Source organism: Sturnus vulgaris, chromosome 3, assembly GCF_052056855.1.
Source record: "Sturnus vulgaris isolate bStuVul1 chromosome 3, bStuVul1.hap1, whole genome shotgun sequence".
Lineage (NCBI taxonomy): Eukaryota > Metazoa > Chordata > Aves > Passeriformes > Sturnidae > Sturnus > Sturnus vulgaris.
In genome coordinates this window covers 85846057-85870687 of record NC_142245.1, presented here as the reverse complement: position 1 = coordinate 85870687, position 24631 = coordinate 85846057, and the positions used below count along the sequence as shown (strand labels likewise).

General features: G+C 42.3%; 1 protein-coding gene across 44 annotated transcripts in view; it reads left to right on the top strand.

Moving 5' to 3' along the window:
- Positions 1-8683: 8683 nt before the first annotated feature.
- RIMS1 (regulating synaptic membrane exocytosis 1) overlaps positions 8684-24631 on the top strand; it is a 311085-nt gene continuing 295137 nt past the window's right edge. For 6 of the 44 annotated variants that reach the window (XM_088162174.1, XM_088162185.1, XM_088162182.1 and 3 more), the window contains exon 1: positions 8807-9078. In XM_088162174.1, the coding sequence (XP_088018300.1) occupies positions 8915-9078 (164 nt within the window). In that variant the 5' untranslated portion in view covers positions 8807-8914. Of the gene's footprint in view, positions 9079-24631 lie in introns of all 44 variants that reach the window. The other 38 variants (XM_088162163.1, XM_088162160.1, XM_088162204.1 and 35 more) reach the window with 19 other exon arrangements.

Here is a 24631-nt window from a genome sequence, read left to right as displayed (position 1 = left end):
TCTTGCTTGCTCCAGCACCTCAATGTCCTTCTTGTAGTAAGGGACCCAGAACTGGACACAGGATTTGAGGTGTGGCCTCAGCAGTGCCAAGTACAGGGGAACAATCACTGCCCTGCTCCTGCTGGCCACTCTGTTGCTGATACAGGCCAGGAACCATTGGCCTTCTTGGCCACCTGGGCACACACTGGCTCATGTTCAGATGGCTTCTTACAACTTAATTCAGCCTGTCTCTGCTCTTGGTTGGAAAGCTGATAGTGTTGACCCCATACTATAGCCTTCCACTTTGAGTCTGGCACTTCAATAGAGGTTCTGTGCTACCTTTTAAGATGGTTAGTTTGTTAATTCAATTTGATTCTAAGCCTTAACTATACACAGAATTCTACTGTAGCAATTACACGGTACACTTTTTTCATCCCATTATATTTTGTACACTAGGATCACAGCATGCCACTGGCTATTTTTGTTCTGTCAGGAAAACTAAAGACCTAAACCAGTTGTTAATTGGTAACTGTTCAGTCATATCATTAGTAATTTTGGTACAATTCCTTTGCTTTCAGAGTGCAGCAGAGCTTATGCAGTTATGTTTTGACCCTGCAGCCTGCTACTCTCACTCTACTATTACCAACACTTGAGTTCCATCTATGGTTTCTCTGCTACTCTGCTGAGACCTGAATGCTTTTACCTTCATTGCAAAATCATTAATTCTACTCCATTTTCCACATCCTGATAATCTTCTGTTCTGGCACTTTGATTTCGTTTTAGCCCAAAGGGTAAAAATATTGACTGTAACTGAAGACATTCTGCTACTTGTAAAAGTCTCCACTCTAATTATGCTTTTACCACAAAAAGTGTTTCAACATATATAATTCTGATTCTGTTTTAAACATAAAACTCCTCTTACATAGATATTTCTTTCCATGTTGAATTCCAAATATTGATGACACATCACAGACCTCTCTTTTAGGAGTTCAGTACATAATTTCATACACCATGAGAAGCAGAAAAAACATAGCTTGAGTTTCATCTTTGCTTTCAGCATTTCAGCTTTTAAAAGTGACTTGCAAAGTAATTGGTTAGTATAATTCTTTGGCAACAAAATGACTGTTGGAGACCAATGGGAAGTAATTTTCAGAATATAATCTCCAGGCATCAGTGAATTACTTACTTCAAACTTCTTCCTATGCTTTTCATTTATGAAGCCTGGAACTTCATGAAAATTGTTATATTGTATTGTTTGAATATTGAAAAAAGATTATTCAGAGCAAGGCTTTTGGTGGGGACACACCAATTTAGGTGCAATGGTTCTGAATTTCCTCCCTCTTCACAGTTTGGTACTTTCTTATGTATTAAAAAGTATGTGTGTAGATAAAAGTATGTGTGTAGCTAAAGGAATAGAGAGGATTATATGTAAGTAGCTAAAAGATATTTAACACATAAATAAGCTTTTTGGTAACAAAACATTTTTGAATGAGAAAAGAAACATCTGGTTTACAGATCAATATTGGAAAAAAACCTTTAAATCACCTGTTTAAGATCACACCTTTTACCCTGTATGGTGGTGGACTACAAGTCTTTGTTGTGACTCAGATTACAGCAACTGAAGAAACACTAAGGGAAGTAACTACGTAGATTATTCAGCTTGATTGTAAGAGCACCCTAGGATGTGGAATGCAAATGAACAGTAAGACCACAGGAACTGGATGCAACCTTTTGCAATTTTCTTGTTATTTCCAGTGACTCACTTGATGACTTGAATAATGTCACTTACTCAATCCCTACCTCAGTTTCCCAGCTATAAAGATGGTACAACTAGATGAGAATTATCTCTGATGTGATTATTTTCTTTTTTCCAGGATACTGAATTGGAACAGGAAAAAAATTATTTGCAAAACAAACATTCCTTAACATGTTGCTTTGGAATTATCACAAATTTGATTTTCATGCTTTCTCTGTAATACAGGTGTGCCTCTTAAATTGAAGTGTTTGACTTCTTAAATACAATATATATGTCACATCTTTTTCATCAGTGGTTGTTCTTTCAAGAATTTAGTATAGTATAAAGTTCAAACAAAATGAATCAAAATTAAGAAGTTCTACACCACAGGAACAAAACGTTTTTTCTCCAGTTGAACAATGCAGTTGATCCTGACACATTCCTGACAAATGCTTTCATTTTGATGAAACTACATTTTGTTTGAAGTCATTAACTCACTATGCATATTGGTTTTATGACATCTGGTTGTTCTTGCCTCCCATCTGACATCTTCTTTCACAGGTAATAATTATTTTTCTGTCTGTCTTTCCTTCTCTTTTCCAAAAATGCTTTACTCTTCTTACAAATATCCTCTTTATTCCACATATTTCAAACATTCTTTTTTTCTCCTCATATTGTCTGGCTGATTAAAATAATGAAGTTAGGTTCAAAGCAACTGTTTCCAGGCTCTGCTTAGCGTGAATTTTGCTGTATTTTTTGAATGTAAAAGGGCTTGTGTGCCTTAAAGTCTGTTCATCTCTTCTGATTATATCCATTGGATAATTAAAGATACTTTCTTCTAAAAACTTGTTCTCTTTCTTTTTATGGCAAACTGTTCCATCAGGACTTTTGTGCCCATTTTAGGACTAACACTATCTTTTAAAGTATCTTGCAATTTATGATTAGAGATGGATGAGATTTTGATAAAGCTGCAATTGTACAACTGAACTTGCCCTAGCACATCCTCCACTGTATGAACAGCTTTGGAAAATGACACCATTGTCCTCTCACTGCAATCCTCTTACCTGCTGCTTCTTTACAGCTTGTCTAGGGAATCAGATGTTTACTGCCAATTAGGCTTGATAAAACTGCAGGAGTTTCTTGTATTCTCTCAACAATGGTATTTCTGAGTTGCTGGCAGCTTTTGGAGGGCTTGTGCATACATGTACAGCAAAAGACCTCAGTGTACTTTGTTTATTTGGTGATTTAGGTTATTTAGATCTTACTCTTACTGCACTATCTACTCCAGTCATAGCATAAAACATTTAAGATTTTATTGAAGATTCTCTTTTGGAGCAAAAATAATGTTAAGATACTTCAATTGGAAGTAAATAGATTATTATTATTATTATTATTATTATTATTAGTCATGTTTGCCAAACACTGAAGCAACAATAAAATTCTTATTCCAAAAAAGATATGGGCTACAACTACAGAAAATGTTGTGTTATTTCAATGCTTGAACTGAAAATTTTCCAACTTTTGCAACTTCCAGATTGCTGACTAAAAGTACTGGGCTTCTGTTTGTTGTCTCTAAGCTCTAACACTTCTCAGCCTTTCTGAAATATATAAAATTATATTACTAATGTAGGGACTTTCTATGCAATGGTCACATGCAGAGTTCCCCTGAACTAAAAGGGGTTGAATCTGTCTACGCTATCAGCTTTGCCCAATAGGTTCAGAATAGAAACAGAAAGCAGATGATGATTTTTTAGGATGGAGGGTGGTGTCAGTTACATCACTTTTCCACTCTCTTCTAATTAAAGGGGGAAAAGTATAAACTGATCTTAGTATCTTCGAAAATTATGTTGAACTTAAAACCTTGTTAGTATTTCTAAGTTTAAAAATCATTATTTAACAAACACATTTGGAAAGTAGTTTAATTTCTGACTGAAATAAAAATCAGCTCCTAATGGATTCAGATCAGATAGGAGTTTGCAAATGCACTAAAAGGGTCTGATTTGGAGCTGCACATACAGAAGCATCATGTTGGGGAGGAGGAAGGTGACAGTTCCTGTTTATGCATTTTTGGCAAGCTGCACCTGAAGGATGGGATGATTTTCTGGAAACTGTCATGCCAGAAATACACAGCTAAACGGGAGAACTGAGAAGAGCAAAAGGAATAATTAGAGACCTATGGGGGTGGGACAGGGTCTCTAGTTTATTTTCTTAAGGAAATGAAGCTATGCAACCACACTGCTTTTCTGTCAGTACAACAGCAATAACATTTGAATCTCTTTAGCAATTTGAAAAAAGCCTAACAAAAAAGGAGAAGTTTAAAAACATTGAACTCCTGCGAGTTTTACAAAAATCAGCCAGAGGATATCTGTGCAGATATCTGTGCCCAGTAAAGAACAGGTGAAGTGTGAACTCAGCTGTATTATTTGACACAAGAGAATCCAAAGCTGTCATCGAAAAGCAGGCTCCATAAGGTTTGCTGTCAATGGAACTGCTTGTTCGTCATTTAGAGGTAGGGACATTTCTTTGCTTGTTTGTTTGGTTTTTTGTTTGTTTTTAAAAATAAAATATATTTAAATTAAGCTCAAGACTTCTGCCTGAGATGATTTTTAAAATGTTAATTGCTGCAGAATATTGGCATTCATTATTAAATTTTGCATAATACCAGATCTTGTCCAGAACAGGTCTTGAATTTCCTACCTGAAATGAAATCCCTTTGGGCCAGTGTTTTCTCTCTGCCATGGAACGGATTGTTTCCATTTCTTCTCATGCTAGAGCTAGCTCTGACCCTTTTCTCTTTCTTAAAATACTGTGATGCCACCAAACTTAAAGAAAAGTCGTGAGTCAAATGCCACAAAAACACCTGCTCTTGAAAATTATGATATGTTGATAAAACTTTTTTTACTTTGGATTTGGACAGTCTTTGAATTTTTTAAAATCCTTCAACTTCTTGAGATATAGAGAGAAATCACATTGTTTCACTTTCACTAATGTATTATGAGAAACTACTTTGATGCTACAGGATATTTCATCTTTCGTGGCTGTCTCTTAAATGGCAAACCCACTGAGACTGAAAACTCCCCCACAGGTTTCACATCCCCAGTCTTCCATCAGTCTCAAAGATCACCACTCTTCTAGGCAAGGAACCTACAGGAATACCCTCTGAATGGTTTGTTTCTTCTTTCAGTTTGCCTCATGCAAGAAAACAATCGTGATTGCTTACAGCTAGTGAAAAGGGAGTATTGGTGGAACTGAGAAATTTAAAATTAGTGGCATTTGGTCAATACAAAAGGAAGATGTGGGGGAGAAGGAAGATTCCTAAGATTGAGGGGAGTTCTAGAACCAAAAATAAATATGCATTCGTCATGCATAAGGAATATGTTATGATGCCCTATACATGACAACATGTGAACATTTGTCATTATGAACTAAGAAGAAAAGGTAATGGATTCCATTATAATGATTGGCTTTTCAAGTTTAGAAAAGTCATTTATCTGATATGTTACAATAGCTATATTGATATTCCTCTTCTAGATTTCACAGCAGTTTTCTCTAGACAGGACTTCAGAGAAACTGATTTAAGAAAATGCCTGTCAGGGACACGATTTTGGATGTTACTAAGCAAGGGTAACTCTTACTAACCAGGCAATGAAATTCTCTTCAAGGCTCTCATGTATCATTTCAACTTTGGGATATAATATATTGAACTAGACTGGGCTTCCCACACACTGGTGATTGGACAACAGTGTCAGATGTTTCATCATTACAAAACAAATGTGTGCAAATCAGAAAACAACCACTAAATGTTGGAAATACTGTCAATAAGAGCTCAGTCTCTTCATGCAGACCTGTCAGAAAATGGACGCTTATGGTTTCTTCTTTATTTCTCTCTAGTAAATTCTACTGCTTTTGTACAAAAATAATACAAAATCATTTTCTGTGTCTAGGACTTTTTAGGCATAAGGATAAACATTGCCAAAAATCTGGGAGAGGTGAACCTTCCCATCTGCTCAACACTGCTAAAATCACATCTGGAGTGACAATTCTAGTTCATTGCTCACCGGCACAAGAAAGACATGGACATAGAGCAGCTGGTCAAGTGAAGGGCAAGGAAGATAGTTTAGGAATTGGAGCCATGTCATATGAGGAAAGGCTGAGAGTGGAACTAGTTAGCCTAGAGAACAGAAGGCTCAGAGGCATCTTACAGATGTGAGTAAATATCTGATGGGAGGGTGAAAGCAAGACTGAATGAGGCTCTTTTCAGTGGTGCCCAGTGATAGAGCAAGTGGCAATGGGCAGAAACTGAAGTACAGGGGGTCTTGCCTGAACACAAGAAAACCTTTTTTTACTGTGCAGCTGACTAAGCACTGGCACAGGTAGCCAAGAGTGTCTGTAGAGTCCCCATCCTTGGAGAGACTCAAGGCCATCTGGATGCAGTCCTTAGCAACCTGCTCTAGCTGACCCTGCTTGACCAGGTTGGCTGGACCAGATGTCCTCCAGTGGTGCCTTCCAATCTGAATGTTTCTGTGATTATGTGCTTTTCAGCAAAACAGTTTTAGTCACAATATTGGCTTGGTGCAAGTTTACACTCCAACTTCCATAACTTTTGAAACTTGTATTCTGCAAGAGCTTTCAGCTTTCCCTTTTAAGTTACAAGAATACTCTCTGAATTAATTCCGTATTTTCCACAGAGCAGTAAGAATTCATGTGCTTGACCCAGTATAAAGCAATTAACACAAATACAGAACAGATATAAATAACTGTCAGTAATTAATAAGCAGAAAGGTGAGTAGGATAATTTAACCTCATGTAATATTTTCTTCATAAAATTATCTTGGAGACACATGTTAAAGGTCTTAGACCTTTTATATTTTGGTTAGTTTGTGCTTAAAGCTGTGATTCTCAAACACTAAGGCCATTGCTCTAGTGAATGCAGTTACTTGAGCTACATCCTTTACTTGGCATATGCAGGTCCAAATTACCTGAAGGATTGAGTAGGAACTACCTATGTATACCTGTAACAACACAATTATTATGTCTAGTATTACCATTCCAGTCATGTTTTAGTTATTTCTGATACTAAACATATGGTGGTACCTCACCTTCTTATCATCTTTTCAGTCTTGCTTCTTTTAGTTTTGAAGTAGCTGCCTGCTGTTAATGAATGGATAAATTCTTCAGCAGCAGCCTGTTACATGAAGGCTATCTTCCCTGCCGGTCACAGATGGTGGGAAGTGATTTTATTGATTTGTTAGTACTTAGCTAGAAGGATTACATCTAGCAATAATAATGTGGCCAGGCCTGGGACAAATCACCACACGAGTTAGTGGAGGGTCTGTGTCTTAAACTGAGTGTGACATTATTATATGTACCAGGCTTTCATAGTGCTTTGCTTATTAACACCACTGTAATCTTTTCTGAGCCATCTGTTGGTCATTCAAGTTTCTGTTTCCTTCATGCACTGGAAAAGTTGGGAGACTTCAGTTTCTGAACTGAACTCGGGTATTATCCTACAAAAGTTCTGGTGGTAGCCATAGTGCTTATTATGTTTTTTCTTTATAAATTGTGTCATCAAATTGTGCCCTGTAGAAAATCTCTTGGGGGGACACAGGCAGATGGCCACAGTAATTCCTCTCAAATTCAAAGGGTCATGAAGGTTCATGGCTTTCAGAATTTGTGTGAGAGGTATTAGTGTGGCTGGGAGAAATCTAGTCCCTCTCCCTATTCCAAACTTGCCAAATTTGGCAGAAAGAAGCATTGAACACTGCCAGCATAGATTTTTTCCCCTTTGGTTCATGCTCATCAGATGATCTCTCTAGAAACCAGAGCTGTTTCCATGCCGTGACCTCAGCAGAAGCACAACTGAGAGGTCTTAAGTATCAGCATCTGTTAGTGGCAGCTAATATTTTACCTGAAAGTGCAGTTTTCTCTGTATTTTAACTTTGCATTTCTAAGTAGCTTGAATGATTTCATTCACTGACAGGCACATGTGTGAGCAGAGGACACTTCAGAGCTAGAGGCATAAGCTTTTGGATTACATGTAGATGATCTCCTGTAGAGAAGAGGAGTTGCATTCATTACCAGCTCCCCAAAATGAAGTTACCCAGAGCTAGTAGACCAGAAATTGGAAGCGAAGTGACCTCTGTCTCGACATGACATTTTGTTTCACTTTGCACTATCCCCTCAGTTGAGCAGTCGGCATTGAGACATGTTTTGTGGCCAGTTTTAGTGTGTCACGGTAGTAAAAAATGGGTCTGATAGATAAGAGCACTTGTCACCCGCGTAGGAGGTGTGTCTGGACCATGGCATGGGTGGCACGAACGGGGCTTACGAAGCGTATGAAGAAAGTGCTGAAGCGTGGGACTCTAAGGAAGGGACGTTCGAGCGGTGACAGCGCTGGCTTAAGGAAAGCGGGCTGCAGCTGGGGCCAGCACGGCTCCCGCCCGAGGGAGCGGCGGCAGCACCGGGAGCCCAAGGCTTCCCGGGCAGCCCCGCAGCAAACCCGAACCCTCCCACGGATGGCCCTGCCTCGAGCAAGCCGGCAGCCTGGCGGGAACCCGGGCGAGCACCTGCGGTGAGGCAACCTGGAGGAGGACGTGAGGAGGGCGGCGGTGCCGGGGCCAGCGCCGCGGCCGTGCGGCCGCCGGACGAGCCCGGGGGCGGCGGGGAGAGAGAGAGGCGCGGCCGGCCCGGGTGCCCGGCGCGGGCAGGGGCAGAGGCAGCGGCGCCGCGCCTCGGACTCCGCCTCACCGGCACCGAGCTCCCCTCCCTCCCTCGCTCCCTCCTCCAGCGCCAGGCTCGCAGCGGCGGAGCATCGCGGCGGCAGCACCCGCCCTTCCCGGCCGGCCGGCGGCGCGCACCGCCCCCCCGCTCCCGCACGCAGCCCGCCGGCGGCGATCCGGAGCCCTCCGCGCCACCGCACCCCCGCCCCGCACGCCCACCGCCAGGAGGATGGGCTGCGGGCGGCGGCGCGGCAGCCCCTGAGCTCCCCGAAGCCACGGAAACAAAGGGAGCGAGCAGCGGCAGCACCGGGCCGGGGTGGATGCAAGCAACCATGAAAGGCTGGGTCTCCGCCTCCTCCGCTGCTGCCAGAGAGCTGCCGGCTGCCGCTGCTCGGAGGACTACCCTGTGAAGGGGGCGGAGGAGAGGCTGGCTGGGTTCGCCGTGCAAAGGTAGAAGGTGTAAGGGAGAGGCGGAAAGAAAATGTCTTCTTCGGTGGGGCCCCGCGGCCCTCGCCCGCCCACGGTGCCTCCCCCGATGCAGGAGCTGCCCGACCTGAGCCACCTGACAGAGGAGGAGAGGAACATCATCATGGCAGTGATGGACCGACAGAAAGAGGAGGAAGAAAAAGAAGAGGCCATGCTCAAGTAAGCAGACGCTAGTCATTCATTCATTCAGGCACTCATTCATGCACCGATCGCCGGCGGGCGGAGCGGGCGCTGCCACAGCGAGAGCCGCCCGGTGCCCGGAGCCGGCCGGCTTCGCCCTGCTCAGCGGGGCTGGCGCCGCGGAGCCCCGGTCCCGCTCCGCTCCCGGCCCATAACTTCCTCCTCCCCCACCCCGGGCAGCTCCTCCCGAGGCAGCACCAGCACCGCCGGGGGAGCCCGGCACGGCGGGACGGAGCGGGACGGCGGCCCTCCCCGCCCCGAGGGAGCCGGCGGCGCAGGGCGGGCGGAAACCCCGACACGGGGGTGAGGGGCGAGGTGGGATTCCTTTGGGGTCCCCAAAACCCCGCCTCTGCCAGGAGGGGCCGCTGGGTGGGGTTTCCCTCCGTGCCGGAGCCTCCGCGGCTGCCGTGCTGCCCCCGCCTGGCTCGGCCCCCGCTGCCGCCCGCCGCGGGGCTGGGGCGCTGCCCCCGCCCGGCACACCCCCGGCCCCGCTCCGCCCGCCAGTGCCGCCGGCCCCGGCCCGCCCGCCGCCCGCTCCAGGGTGGGCGGCCACGGCCGGCCGCGCGCTGTGGGGCAGCAGGGCGTTTGTAATTAGGAAATAGATGGAATTAGTTGCACTGCTCATTCCAGCGGGCGGGCGGGCGTGCGTGCGTGGTGGCGGGACGGCGGGGGAGTGGGTTTATCCCGCTGCCGGCGGCACGGGGAGGGAGGGGTGCGGGGAACGCGGGGTGTGGGTAGGTGCCATGTTTGGAAACCAGATCCCCACAGCCTCTCTTGAACCTTTTCCCTCGTCCCTGCCAAACATCGCATGTGATCGCATTTTTTAGCCTCCTCCGTCAGTCGGAGGCTTCAAACGTAACGTTGCTGAATCGCCTACTGCGAGTGATGAGAATAAACAGATCGGAGTCGTGGCCTGTGGAGGAGAATCACGGCTTGTCCTCTCCTGCCAGCCCGTCAGGCCTGTTCGCTCCGGGCGGGAGGTGGTGGGAGAGGTGACTGAACAGTGCGAGCCTCTGACGCCACGCAGCCCCTCCGTGCCACAGGAGGTGTATCCTTACCTCACTGCCGCCTGCGTGCCTACACCTGTGCTTGCAAGGGATGCGCTGAAGCTGTGACGTGATCTGGGTGTTTCTTTCGGCCGCATCGGAAATACCCACTTGAGCCATGCAGGTGCCAGCTCTTCCCCACGGCTGGGCACCAAAGCCCCGCAGACTCGCGGCTTCGGCCCCGTGCGCTCTGCGTGGTGAAGCTGGGACAGCCTTTCGGCACATTGCTGTCCCTGTCCCTTCCTATTCGTTCTGGACTGAATTTTTACAGGGGCTACTAGAGATCCTTGCGATGATGGGTACTGAGGCCCAGCAGCCTGTGCTGCGCTGGCTGGGAGCTGTCCGGGACTGTGGTGCTTGGATCTCAGTTCAACACGAAGAGTTCAGTTTGCTCTTGCAGTTCATTGTGCTTGGGGTGTGGCTACCCTTGGAGGTGGGGTGATTGGAATGAGAAATGTTCTGTGAAAATGCATTGTGTTAGTCACTGTGGGGAAACGTGAGTGAAGGATCACTCCTCAGGTTCTATTAATCAGAAAAAATATATATAAAAAGGAGTAGCTCAAAGGCTCTCTATATATCTTTCTGTTCCTTGTCCTCCAGCACAGCTACTTCTCTACAAATATTTTGCTTTTATTCTGTGAAGAAGATTACCGGTTCTGTGATGTTGTAGAGGAATACTATAAATCTTACAGTCACTGTGAGAATGAGCTTCCTTTGGTAGAGATGGCATTTTCTCAGCCCTTTTCTTGTTAACATTGGGTAGAGAATAAATTTTCCTCCTTTTTTACTCTTTTTTTTTTTCTTTTGCATTGGTGTTTCTGAATTCTGGACTGGTATTTCCTTTTCTATGAGATTATGGGAATCTTCAGCAGTTTCACTAAATAAACTTAGGACACTTAAAATACAATTTTTAGAAGAGGACAAAAATGATGCTTTGTGAATTCAACCAGAAATTACTTTATATGATCCTCAAAGGTTTGTGATGCCTAAATTTAAAAGTTTATTTCCCTACAAAAGTTCTTTCAAATAATGAGAATAACAATCTATACTCCCCATTGGCCTGAGAAATTGTGATTTTAAGTAGATTTCTGTCTTTACTTAAAGAGCCAGAAATTAAGGGAAAATACACTGGAAAACTTACAAACCTGTATACTTGCTTTAGCTATATTGCTAGTTTGTAAAAATCAAGTCACGCAAATATTTTACTTATGGGTTATGATTCAACCCTTAGAGCCACTAGATTTTCTGAGATCATTTGCCTTTTCTGTATGCTGAGCACCTTCTTTTTGGAATAAGAGTTTGACACACCTTTCCATGGAGTAAGTCTTTTAAGACTGGAATTTTGACAAGAATTTACTTCCCTAATTTTATAAAAGGTTATTATAAATATATAGTGGTGCTATCTGATGACACAGCTACATTGTGAAAGTCAGATATCATCACCACCCCTTCCTATTATCTTTCTTAAAAGATTTTCTGATTATCCAAATGTCTTAACAAAACTGCCACCAGTTTTCATTAAAACCACCTGGTGGAGAAATGTTTCCATCTGTAACACCCACATGCAAATCTGTAATTTTCCCTGAAAGTGAAGCTGAGAATCAGTGCTGCAAACTAGGCTACCTTCAATCCTGGGCTGATCAGAGGCCGGATATGTGCTGTCTCATGAATCATAAGGGCTAAAAAGGGTGCAGAATTTCTCTCCTGTTCTGGATGTCCTGATAGCAATGAAAGTTTCTAAAACAGTACTTGTAATTTTCCTTTCCAGCGCTCCTCATGACAGAAAACCATAGGAAGAAATATTGGTTAAATGACTGTATTCTTCACAGTGGTCATAAAATTGTTGATCCAGGGCAATTTGAAGTATTTCTGTGAGTGGACTGTATGGATTTCAAGAGAAGTGAAAGCAGTTATAGTCATCAGTAAAGAGGCTGTGTCCCTCTCCTTTGGGTCTGTACCTCTGTCTTCCTGATCCCTATTTCTGACTCTGAGCTAAAAGCCTTCTTGTAAACCTTCTCTGAGAGCCGTTTCATGCTGACATCAGCACGTACTGCAGCGTGCCAGCCTGCGAACAGGGCGCTGTTACAGGGTGCAGGACTATGGACACTGAGCTGTTTTCACTGCTTGCACTGGAGCATTGCAAATGCATCCTTCAGTTTGAGACCACCTGCCTGCTGCTTTCCAGGAACTTGCCCTATCTGTCAGTTTGCTGGTCTGCTGAGTTTTCTTCAGCTGTGTGGAGCTAACAGAGCCTGTCACCCCCTTAGGATAAAGATGTACATCTTATTCGGGCAAGTGTCTTTTTCTAGGCACACCTGGTCAGCAGTAGGGACCTTGTGTTCCCTACACTCTCCTGATATCAGATTTCACACTGCTGTGGATGGTGTTTGTGGAAGGGGAACACTTTGCTGTCCTATGACTTGTTGAATACCATGCAGTAACGCGTTAAGGAGTTTGGGCTTTTGTGAAGGTTCCTGCTTGAGGAACACTTTGTCATTAACTGATTACCTTGAAATTGCCCTCACATCCAAAGGCAGGTTCTGCATTCCTTCTGTAAGAGGGACAGTGTCACCAAGTATTCCTGAGACTTTATCCATGCCTTCATTCAATGAACTGTAGTCCTAGCCCATTGCATGGCACTGAAGACTCAAATCCATATAAGCACTTTGATGCTTGCCAGGCACTAAGTAGAAACTGAAACCTCTTCAGTGCAGTCTCACAGTCTGGGAGTAGGAAGCAAGTCCTCTATCTCATCTTGGAGCTTGAGAGTCTTGTGTTTTGTTCCTCTGTGGCTGGGAGAGCATCTCTTACCTATTTGCCACAATTTTGAAAACTACATGGAGAGCAGTCTGTTGGGTAGATGGGGCTTTACCATGGTATACTCAACTCTCATCCACTCTTGTTTCACTGTTTAACACTGACTTTAGCAGATTTTGTGCATACCTCTGAAGACTATAGTCTCTATCATCTCTTTTAGTAGTACTTGGCCTTAGACACCCAAGCTTTTGCTGTTCTTGTATGAATAAATGTTTGCATAGAACAGTAGTAAAATGGCCTCCTCTGCAGACTAAGTCACATTGGAGGTATTTTTTCCTATTTTACTTGGTAGATACTCCTGTAGCTGGAGGGAAGAGTTTCATTGTTGAGTGGCTGATGTCTAGCCTGAAGTCCAGATATTGCCCAACAAGTGACTGATGTGACTAAAAAATTGTGAAGAAGCATGAAAGGGTAAGTTTTCAATGAGACTGAAGAGAGAAACAAATGGCCATTTGCAAAAGTGTGTGTGTGTGTAAAATTGAAGGAAAAAATAGCTTAAAGGTTTAGAGTGTACATTTAAACACTAAGTAGCCTGAAAGAACTGTTTTGCTTGTGGGTATAAGGTGCCTTGAACTGAAAAAAACAGTTATGTACAGCAAACTTGAATCACAGGGAAATCATGGAATTCTATATGTGTACTTAAGATGAAGTTTGCTTATATGTAGTTGTGTGCCTTATCTCATTGGGTTAAGTGAGTACTAAGTGGAAACTGTGGCAGCTGAGAACACAGCTAGTTGAGTTCCAGTTTCTCTTCAAATTTTGGCTAGTAATTACTAGGAAGTGGTTCATAGTTGCCATGGCATTCATTTGCTGGAACAAACTTAAGTGGGGATAAAAGCTCTTACTAAGCTTCTGATGGGACATAAGAAGGCTGTGAGATTGTTGGCTGAGGTAGTGGCAATGCTAGGAAAGTTAGCTAAGACACGGGAGGTGCTTTGTAGTTTTGTAACTCTAACTGAGTAGCTTCAGTAGAAGCTACTAGTAGCTTCAGGGTAGCATGTACTTGAAGCCTTTCCATCTTAAAAGTTATCTCAAGAATTTTCATGGCAGTTAATAATTAGGGGGAATTTGATGCTAACACCCTATTTTGGCCACCTAGTATGGTACACGAGCATGATTTTACCAGAACTCAGGTTTCTAGAATCAGTAGGGATATTGCAGCTCTCATGTTTCAGGGCTACCAAATCCTGGTCACTTGCAGTTCGTGAGAATATCTGTTTCAGGGTTTGCAGAGTAACTTGTCTATAATTTCTTTGGGGCACCTGGAAGCCTTCACTACTCTGTACCTGAAGATTAACCAATGACCAGGAGGCTTGGGCTCTCAATCAGTTTCCTGGAGACAATGTCTTTCCTTCTCCCTTTCTAGCGCTTGAACCACACCTAACATTGTCAGAAAACACTGAATACTGCTCAAAGTGGCAGCTGCTGCCATCCTCATTTTGTACAGTACTTATGGGCAACAGGAAGAAGTACAGTTCCAAGAGCTTTGCCTGTGTGCTCTAAGTCCCCTGATAATAATTGCCCTTCCATAAAAAGCAGAGAAGGAAGAGGTAGGAACATTCTTCCTCCTTTCTGTTGAAACTGGGCCACTTTCCAGAAATAAAAGTGAGAGTGAAGGGGCCATCTTGAGGAAGTCTGTCTTTATCTTATCTTTAGGATGAAGGGTCGAAAGCCTGTCTTTAATCCCACTGAGAAACAATGGAGAAATTGAGAGTTCTGGGAACTGGTTGTACATTTGGCACCAAGGAATTAAAGGATGAAATAGATAAACAATACCAAGACTCTGTCCTCTGATTCAGCCTCCCTCTTATTTATTCCTTCCATGGCTGCATGAATCTCACTTTCTCTGTGGTGGAGCAGGAGGAATGGAGGCTTCTGCTTGAGGAGCCTTCATTTCTTCCTTTGTACTTAAAGCGGTTTGGAACCACCATGTTTCAGACCATATGGTGGTGCAGAGAGCAGAGTGCAGGTTGCTTATTGTATGCATGGGTATTTTAAGCTCCCTGAATCACCCAGAAAGACTGTTCAAATATTACCTTGCACCTCTTCCTGGCAGTGCCGGCTCTGATCCTGACACTTGAGTGTACAAATCCATGATTAAATTATTTTACTTTAATTATTGTCTGGTGCAACCCCCTACTCAGAGCAGGACCACCTACAGCAGGTAGTCCAGGACCAAGTGAAGGTGGCTTTGGAGCATCTCCAAGGATGGAAACTCTACAACATCTCTGGATGGTCTTTTCCAGTGTTCAGCTACCCTTACCATAATCATTCAGATGGAACTTCTGTGTTTCAGTTTGTGTCTGTCGGGAGTCTGCGGGGCTTTGGTGCCCAGCCGTGGGGAAGAGCTGGCACCTGCATGGCTCAAGTGGGTATTTCCGATGCGGCCGAAAGAAACACCCAGATCACGTCACAGCTTCAGTGCATCCCTTGCAAGCACAGATGTAGGCACGCAGGCGGCAGTGAGTTGCTCCTGGTCCAGTAACTGGGCGACTCTGGGAAGAGTTTGGCTCTGTCTTCTTTAGTCCTTCCCACTGGGAATTTACATGCGTAAAAATCCTCCTGGGTCTTCTTTCCTCAGGCTTAACAGTCCCCACTCTCTCAGCCTTTCCTCATGTGATGTCCTCCCATCCCTTGACTGTATTTATGGCTCCTTGCTGCACTGGTTCCAGCATGTCTTTCGTATATTGAGGAGCCCAGAAGTAGATTTATCATCCAGACATGGCAGAAAGCAAAGATCACCACTTTCAATCTGCTGGTGATTCTTTTCCAGTGCAGCCCAGGATGGCATTGGCCTTCTTTGCTGCAAGCATATGTTGCTGGCTCACATTCAGCTTGGTGTTGACCAATGTCAACCATTCTCTGTTCCTTTTCTGCAAAGCTTCTTTCCAGCTGGTTGGCCCCCTGGGAGTATTCTCCTTGTGCAAGACTTGGCGTGTCCTTATGCTGGTTGTTTTCAGGCTTACAAGAGAGACCAATATCTAAACATCTTCTCAAATCACTCAGGGAAAGGATTGCTTTGGTCACTGGTCCTCACCCTTTTCTCTTTACTGCCCAAGGCCTTTGCACAGAGAGGAGGAGAGAGTTGAACAGTGCAGAAACTGTTGTGGCCTTTTGGCCAGTGGAATCATCAGAAGGAACTTAACAACATTTGAAGCTTCAAGTTTTCATCAGTCTAAGAGGAGAGGTATGGCCATAAACGTGTTTTGACAAAGCAGACAAGGAGTATTTTCGTCCCTTTCAGGGTATTTCAGAGAATTGATAGTGATTTTTTCACTTGAGAGTGGACTGAGTTTTTAAGGAGACTGAGGAGTCAAAACACATTCACAATTGAACACAGCCGCTAGCAAGGAAATTATGAGACAGTCATTGACTGATCTACTGGGCAGCCATCTCACTGCTGAGGAGGAGCAGGAGTCTGTCAGCAGACAATAGCAGATTGATAGGCTTTTCTTAAAAGCTACAGAAGAACGGGAGGTGATAGGGGATGACAGACAGTAATAAACATTCCTACCATCTTTTAGACACAGGCTTCAGATCGGCATATGTTGAACTTTTGGAATGTCTGACGTGCAAGCCGTTGTCCAGAGCTCTTTTCTGGCCCCAGTTTAAGTTTTATTGGAATGCACAGGGCATTATTTTTGCGCATGCGTCTTCCCACATGATTCTCCACTTGATGCAAGATTCTGCCAGAGCTTCATTGCCAGCTTTGTCTGACATTGCAGTAATACTTTCTAACTAAGAAGTCTGTCAGTCTTCAAATTCAGGGCATTATCTATGCCCTGCAGGAGGGTGAAGACAAAGACTGTGAGAAAGAACATGATCTCTAGGCAGGAACTTCTCAAAGTACAGAATTGTTATAAACCTTATCTTAAAAGGAATTATGCAGAAGAGTCTTCTTTTTAGAGGGGGAGGGTACTATCCTGTTGTTTATTTTTCTGGAAAATAGCAGAGGGAGAACAACATTAAGAGAGATTTGAAATTCTCAGTCTTGTCAATACCCTTTCATTTCTGAAGACCCATACGAAGTTTTTTTGAATCCTTGGATAGGAAAGCATCTAACAACATGCTTCCTTCATCAAGCGGTTACTAAGCATTTTAAGAATTGAGATTAATGCCTTAAGAAAAGGCTATTTAAAAATACTGCTGCCCTTGTATTCAAGCTTGTTGAAAAGCAGACATTATTGAAAGTGGAAAATGACAAAACTGAAATTCTGTTTTGGGTTGCCAATAGTTAGAGCCAATTATAATTTCTAGCTCGTTTTACCTTCTCCTTTGCTCTACCCACTGGTGGCTGCTGCATTTGTCTACTCCCCTGGGCCTATCAGTTTTAATTAATAGATGTTAGCATGCAATTACGTTTTAGGGGAAAAAGCTTGTGTGCCTATAGTCTGACTTCAGTTCCCAGCAGTGATAAAACATGTAAAAAAATCTTATGCCATCAGTTACAAACACAGAGCAAGTAGTTTCATTCTGCTTTTCGAAAATACTTGCATAAATTTAGAATTACTGAAATGATTTACACCTCACCAGATTTACACCTCTGTATGATTTGCCTCAGTCAAATCCAGGTATTAGATCTGTAAGGATGCAGATACCTTGCCTGATATCTATATCTGTCAAGAATTACGGTTGTTTTATGCCTCATTTTATACTTCATAGATACGGCAAAATATTACACAATGTTTGTAGTGTAGCTTAGTTTGGGAATCTAGACAGTAAATTTTAGTCAGACTTACTTTTGATATTCACAACAAGCAGCAGAAAAGAATACCACTATGAGTTTGATTTAATGGTTTCTTAGATAAGACAATTGATAGGATAGCATTGTAATTCTTTGTATTTAGAACTGAGGTAATCATCCTCAAAATTTGATTACATTGTCAGATACTTACATCCAGAGAGATTTTTAAGCAAGAAAGCCATGTTCCAAATATATTTTCTGGCACAGAAGCAAGAAAATTATAGAGGCAAAAAGAGCTGGTTGCAATTTTCAGAATAATGACACACAAAACCATTCATACAGTTGCCACTTCAGAGGCATAAAGAGACACGGCATGATGAGTAGCTGTTTCCAGACGGTTCTAGATTGAATTAGAACACCTATTTAGATGTTCTGAGTTTCTTCACATCATGTGTGTCTCATTTTCAGTGTCAGGACTTTGTACAATTTGCCTATGGTAAGCATTTCTCATCCTATTGAAGATAAGGAAATGTAACTGTCTGTATATGGAGTTTCTTCAGATAGCTGTAATAAAAATGTAGTGTTAGAAATCTCCTAATGTTTTCATCTGTCTTTCCTATATTAAGGCCTCCTGGAATCACTGAAGATAAGTATATGCCCTGAAAGTTGCTTTTTCATCAGGGATGAACCTAGCTCTGCTTTTTAGTGATGACTGTGGTGAATTTAGCAAGTTAACTGTTTCAAATTTTGAGGATCTGAGGTGTAACCAAACATAATTTTCTGTGTATTTTGGGCTTTAGATAAGGCCAAAAAATTCTAAATTCTAGCAGATTTCTAGAATGGTTGTTTAAATGCCTTGCATCAAAATACAATTATTTAAGATCCTTAATTGAGAGTTATTTTTGGAAATTCATGATATGAAATTTATTAGGACATTACTCGTGAATAGAGCACAGCCCAACACTATTTTAGTGTAAGTACTATTATATTGCAGGGAAAAAGGTACTGCTCTTTTAGCAAGAAGCAGGGCACTGTTTTTTCTGAAAATTGCTAATGGAAGTCTTCACACGCCTGAACGACCTAAGTGTGAAGTGTCTTCTCAAGTGTTTCTCTAGGTTACCAATACTGCATACTCTGAATTGATGGAAGTATTTATGTATCCAAAACTCTTTCTACATCTTATGCTAGCAGGTCTAATAAAAAATGATACATTTCTTTCGAACCTTGTTTGGACTGTGAGCCTAGGGAGCACTAAACATCTTGTAGCCACTGCCCTTGAAGATTTCGTCTGTTTTTTTTGTAAAATATATATTAAAGTCTTTGAATATACTGTGAAGTGTTCGAAATCATATCCATAAGCTAGGATTTTGTAATGCTTCTATTGATACATCATTCTCTTCCCAGATAGTTAGAAAATCTATGGTCGTACACTATACAAACAATCCAAAGTTTTCACTGTGAACTATTTACATCTCTGGGTATTAATCATGTTAAGATTAAATGTTTAGTAATAGGATTTTGAGAGAAATGACAATGAAGCAGTTTATGTAGGAAAACGCCAATTTGAGAGCTGGATGATTGAATATGTTTACTTGTGTTTTGAACCATGATTTTTTAGTGCAACTGTTTTCTTTTAGTGATTTCATTGGTCTTGGAAAAAGCATCAAGAGCTATGCAAAACCACTTGTAATAACTGTCTGAACCGTCTCATCTGTTTTCTTTGCACAATTTATTTAGCACTTGCAAGTTCTAAGAAAGCAGAGTAATTTTTCATGTATATTTATTATTCTCTAGGTTTTTAATTAGCCTTTTATATGAAGTTATTTTCAAACTTTTTGACTATTTAAAGTCATTGCACTTTTGCTTATTTGTAGTATTAACTTTAGAATCATTTTGACATTTGACATCAGGAGACTAAATTTTGTACTGATTAAATGATATTGCACAGATGTAGATGAAAAACTGTGAAAGCTTGAGAAGTAAAACAATGTGAAAAACTTAAGAGTATTTTAATTACTTTAAGTGCTAAGTCTCCTCGGTAGTGTTATTTTTTGCAGAATGTTTGACATTGCACAACAGACGTCATCTATACAGTTTAATGTTCTGCTGGTCGTGTGTTTTTAGCTATAGATGTGGAACAAGAAGGCAGCTGTTTGATGGAGCGCATGGAGCATGAGCTGAGGCAGTTTAGAAGAAAGGACAGAATTTATGAGGGCTCTAGATCATCCTAGGTTAACTCTATTGATTTTGGCCCAGGATGCTACCTGGAAAGTGTCAGGGTAATGGGTATGCACTTTATGGATGAGAATTAAAAGAGGCTTTATATGTGTATATGTGCTTGCACCTAAGAATGTGGAACTAAGCTGTACAGAAATATGTACAGGTTGCTTTTTGGACTTTAATTGCAACATTATGTTGCTTAACATTGCTGTAAACATGCAGAGTGCGTTGGTGAAAGCTGTTCAAGAGCTGAAAATTAGGAGCAATTTTGTCTGCAGTCATATCTTAAGGACAAGTGACAAAGTTGCTGCCATGGAGCAGCAAAACATTATATTTCTGTGGTCCCGTGTCTCTGCTGAGTTTGATTAACTGTGGTGACTCTCTGCCTTGAACAAGTCTCACTGGAGGCACATCTGTTAAGTGGAGTAAAACCGAAGAGTTGTTCATCTGTTTAGATAGGATATGTCTGTGTAAATCTTGTGTTATGCAGACTGAAGCACATTTTAACCAAATGCATCCAGTAATTGTTCAGTTACCCCTCAAGCCTTACATAGATAGTAAACCTAAGAAAAGTGAAACCAAGGCATGGCTATCAACTTTTCTAAAAAAGAAAAAAAAGGCAAAATAAAGAGGCACGCCACTACCCCACTTTATTTATCACTGTTCAGAAGTGTATCTGTATTTTTAAAATTACTTTGTGTTCTGCATACCCCTAAGTTCCTGCAGTCTTAGTGTATTTTGTTTTCCTTTGGTTTCTCCAAGAAGCTGTTTTTCAATATACTCACAGAAAGGAACTGTATTTACTCAAAGGTGGAAATTGCAGAATTATATGTATTGATTCTACTAGTGTATATGTAAAAAGTGTGTAAATTCCTTTGAGATTAATGCACAGTACATTTTTCTTGTATTTCAGAGCAAAATTAGATATTGATTTTTTAATGGGAAATCTATTCTAAAAATATAGAACTTCACTAATATATTATGATTCTTGTATTTTGTGTTTTAGATGATTTCATATTGATTGTAGTTTTTAAATTTAAAAGCTCTCACTTTTTCAAACAAAGTATCTTCATAATTTATCTTGCAAGGGGTTTTAAAATCTTTTTTTCATCAGCTTAAAGCAAAACATCACCCCTTAAAAAGGTATTTTTCAATTACCATTCACTAGGAAAAAAAACTATCAAAACAAATTCTTGGGAGGCGACTGATCAGTTCAGGGATTCAGCAGGAATTTACAGGTTTGTTCACTTATAACATCCCTTTTTCTGGTGGGCCTGTTTCAAGTTCTAGGCTTGTCCCTGTCTGACCATGTTTTAGCAGTCCATGTAGAAAAGGAGCTGGTTACATGGCTGGTGAGACAATGCTCTATCTTTCATTCAGCCGAGGTGATCTGATTCTTTCTTTCTTGGTTTTTGCTCTGTATGAGATCAAAAGGAAAAAGGCTGAGATTTCCATGATGTGAAGTAAAATTAATGACATGAACAATTTGAGGGAAGAATCTTGAGCAGAACAGCGCAACAGGAATGCTTCTTGTTATGGAGGGGGTTTGCCCTCTTAGATTTTACAGGGTTTGTAGTTTGGGAGTGCTTTCAGCTCTATCCTTGAAGAATTTATGGTCATGTGTCTTTTTCCGTCTGCATATAAGTTTTTGCCTTATTTCTCTGAAATTAAGACCTCAACAGAATGATTCATGGTTTTTCTCTCATTCTGTTGGATTACTACAATGTATTGTACTGGGATTAGCCTTGAAACTTCCTGTTGATCTCATAGTGTACCTTTTTACTTTTCCCTTTGCTTCCTATTACTTTTCATCTTAATACAGAGCTTTCCTTCCCGTGCACTGGTAGACAAAGACCACAGAAGAAAGCCTTCTTTAAAGTAGAAAAGGCAGGTAACTTTCACATACAGTTTTAGTGAAGGAGATCTAAATTTGAAAATTTTCTATAAAAGCCAAAGTTTGATGAACTTTCTGTGAGGGCAGCTCTCTAGTTATGTTAAAGTTGCAGAGGTGGAAAGGAAGTAGGCTTCCTGGCAATTTACTTAATGGTGTGAAATACCAGGTGTTAAAATTTGAAGACGGGCACTTGCATGTCTGGAATTCATAAATAAACCAAGAAAATCAATAAGTGACTTTGGCAACTGCCACCTTTTTGACTCCTTTGTCAGAGGCCAAGAACTGAATGAACAAGAAAATTAAAAGTGTTTTCCCTGAAGGAAAAATACATTTTCCTTCAGGCTAAAGCTGAGGCGACAGAGAGTACAGGAAAGCTTTTATTGCTGTGTGCTCTGCTGGGTTCACTGTGGCTGGATGCTGGGTGGTCACCAAAGCTGCTCTGTTGCTGCCTTCCTCAGCTGGGCAGGGGAAAGAAAATATAATGAAAGGCTCATGGACCCAGATATGGGCAGGGTGAGATCACTGAGCAGTTACTGTCACATTCAAAACAGATTCAACTTGGGGAAATTAATTTAACTTACTGCCAGTCAGAATCAGAGTAGGATAATGATAAATAAAACCAAATCTTTAAACACCTTCCCCCACCCTTCCTTTCTTACTGGGCTCAACTTCACTTCTGATTTTTTCTGTCTTCTCCCTCAGAGCAGCATAGGGATGGGAAATGAGGGCTGCAGTCAGTTTATCACATTCTCTGCCATTACTTCCTTTTCGGCCTCCTCACAGTCTTCCCTTCTCCAGTGTGGAACAGATCATCTTAAATGTCATCATGCAGTGCATGTAGGACAGCCAGGGGATCAGGCTCAGCCAGCCTGGATTTAGGGAAGGCAGGTCCTGCATGGCCAACCTGATCTCCTTTAATGACCAGATGACCTTCCTAGTGGATGAGGGAAAGACTGGATTTAGTCTCCTTGGACTTCAGTAAAGCCATTGACACAGACTTCCTCTGGAGAAAATGGCAGCCCATGGCTTAGGCAGGTGACCTCTTATCTGGGTTAAAACTGGCTGGATGGCTGGGCCTAGAGAGTTGTGGTGAATGGAGTCACATCCAGCTGATGGCTGGTCACCAGTGGGGCTCTCCAGGACTCAGTATTGGGACCAGTCCTGTTTATTGTCTTGATCTGGATGAAGAGATTGAGTGTACCCTTAGTAAGTTTGCAGCCAGTGCCAAGTTGGGTGGGTGTGCCAGGAGGATCTGGCAGGAAGGATCTGGACAGGCTGGATCAATGGGCCAGAGCCAACTTGAGGTTCAACAAGGCTAAGAGCTGGATCTTGCACCTGAGTCACAGGAATGCCCTGCAGTGCTACAGGCTGGGGACAGAGTGGTTGGAAAGCTGCTCAGGGAAAAGGACCTGGGCATGCTGATCAACAGTGGCTGTGCATGAGCCAGCATGTGCCCAGGTGGCCAAGAAGGCAAACAGCATCCTGGCCTGTGTCAGCAACAGTGTGGCCAGCAGGAACAGGGCAGTGATTGTCCCTCTGTACTCAGCACTGGTGAGGCCACACCTTGAGTGCTGTGTCCAGTTCTGGGCCCCTCACTACAAGAAGGACATTGAGGGGCTGGAGCGAGTCTGGGGAAAGGCAATGGAACTGGCAAAGTGTCTGGAGCACAAGTCCTGTGAGGAGTGGCTGAAGGAGCTGGAGTGTTTATGCTGGAGAAAAGGAGGCTCAAGGGTGATCTTATCCCTTTCTACAGCTGCCTGAAAGGAATTTGCAGCCAGGTGGGGCTCTGGCTTTCCTCCTAGGCAACCAGTGACAGAAGAGGAAATGGTGTCAAGTTGTACCAGGGGAGGTTCAGACTAGACATCAGGAAGAATTTTTTTATGGAAAGGGTGGTTAAGCATTGGAGTGAGCTGCCTGGGAAGTGGTTGAGTCATTGTCCTTGAAGTGTAGAAGAAAGGACTGGATGTGGCACTTAGTGCTAGGGTTTAATTGACAGGGTGACATTTGGTGAAAGGTTGGAGTCAGTGACCTTGGAAGTCTTTTCCAGCCTTAATGATTTTATGGTTCTATGATTATCCCAGCAGCACTAATGCTGACACTGATGGGCTTGGCCTTGGTGAGTGATAAGTCCATCTTGGAAGGCAACTACCATTGGCTCTGTTGGACATGGGGAAAACTTCGAGCAACTTCTCACAGGAGTCACTCTGTAGATCTCCAGCTACCAAAACCTTGCCATTCAAACTCAAGGCAGTTCCATATTTTGTTAGAATCTAGCAGTCTGCAAAATTTTTTTATACTGTGAAATTAAGCCTTTCTGATTTGGTAGCAAAATATCCTTTGGAGAGATGCATGCCAGGGCTATTAGCATATTTTTATTAGTTCCCAAAATAGATTTTGTTTTATGTTGTAAGCCTGGAAAGTACTACTGGAGTTTGTTCTCTAGAAGACAGTCCAAATCATGCCCTACCTATAGTAACATGGTTCTTCCCAGCTGAATTAAAAAACAGTTTATAAAGTTATTAATGTATTTCTTTATCTCATACTGCATTTTTCATTAAGGCTTTCAACTTTACTTGCCTTCCAGATATTTAAATCGTGGTGGTTCCATGGATATATATTACATCTGTATCTGACTTACTACATACAGTGTATCTAGGACAGTAGAGTTCAATCTGTAATATTTTAAGAGCAGGTGCAGTTTTTCCTCATTCCAGGCATTATAATCATATTCTTCATAAAATAAAATCTTAGTCAAATCAAGCTAAGGAGCCATTGTGAACATAATAAATTGCATTTCTCTTTAAGGTGAGCTTCCTGCAAAATTGTAAGGATAGTGCAGTGTTGTTCAGTGCAAATGTCATGCTCAGTTCA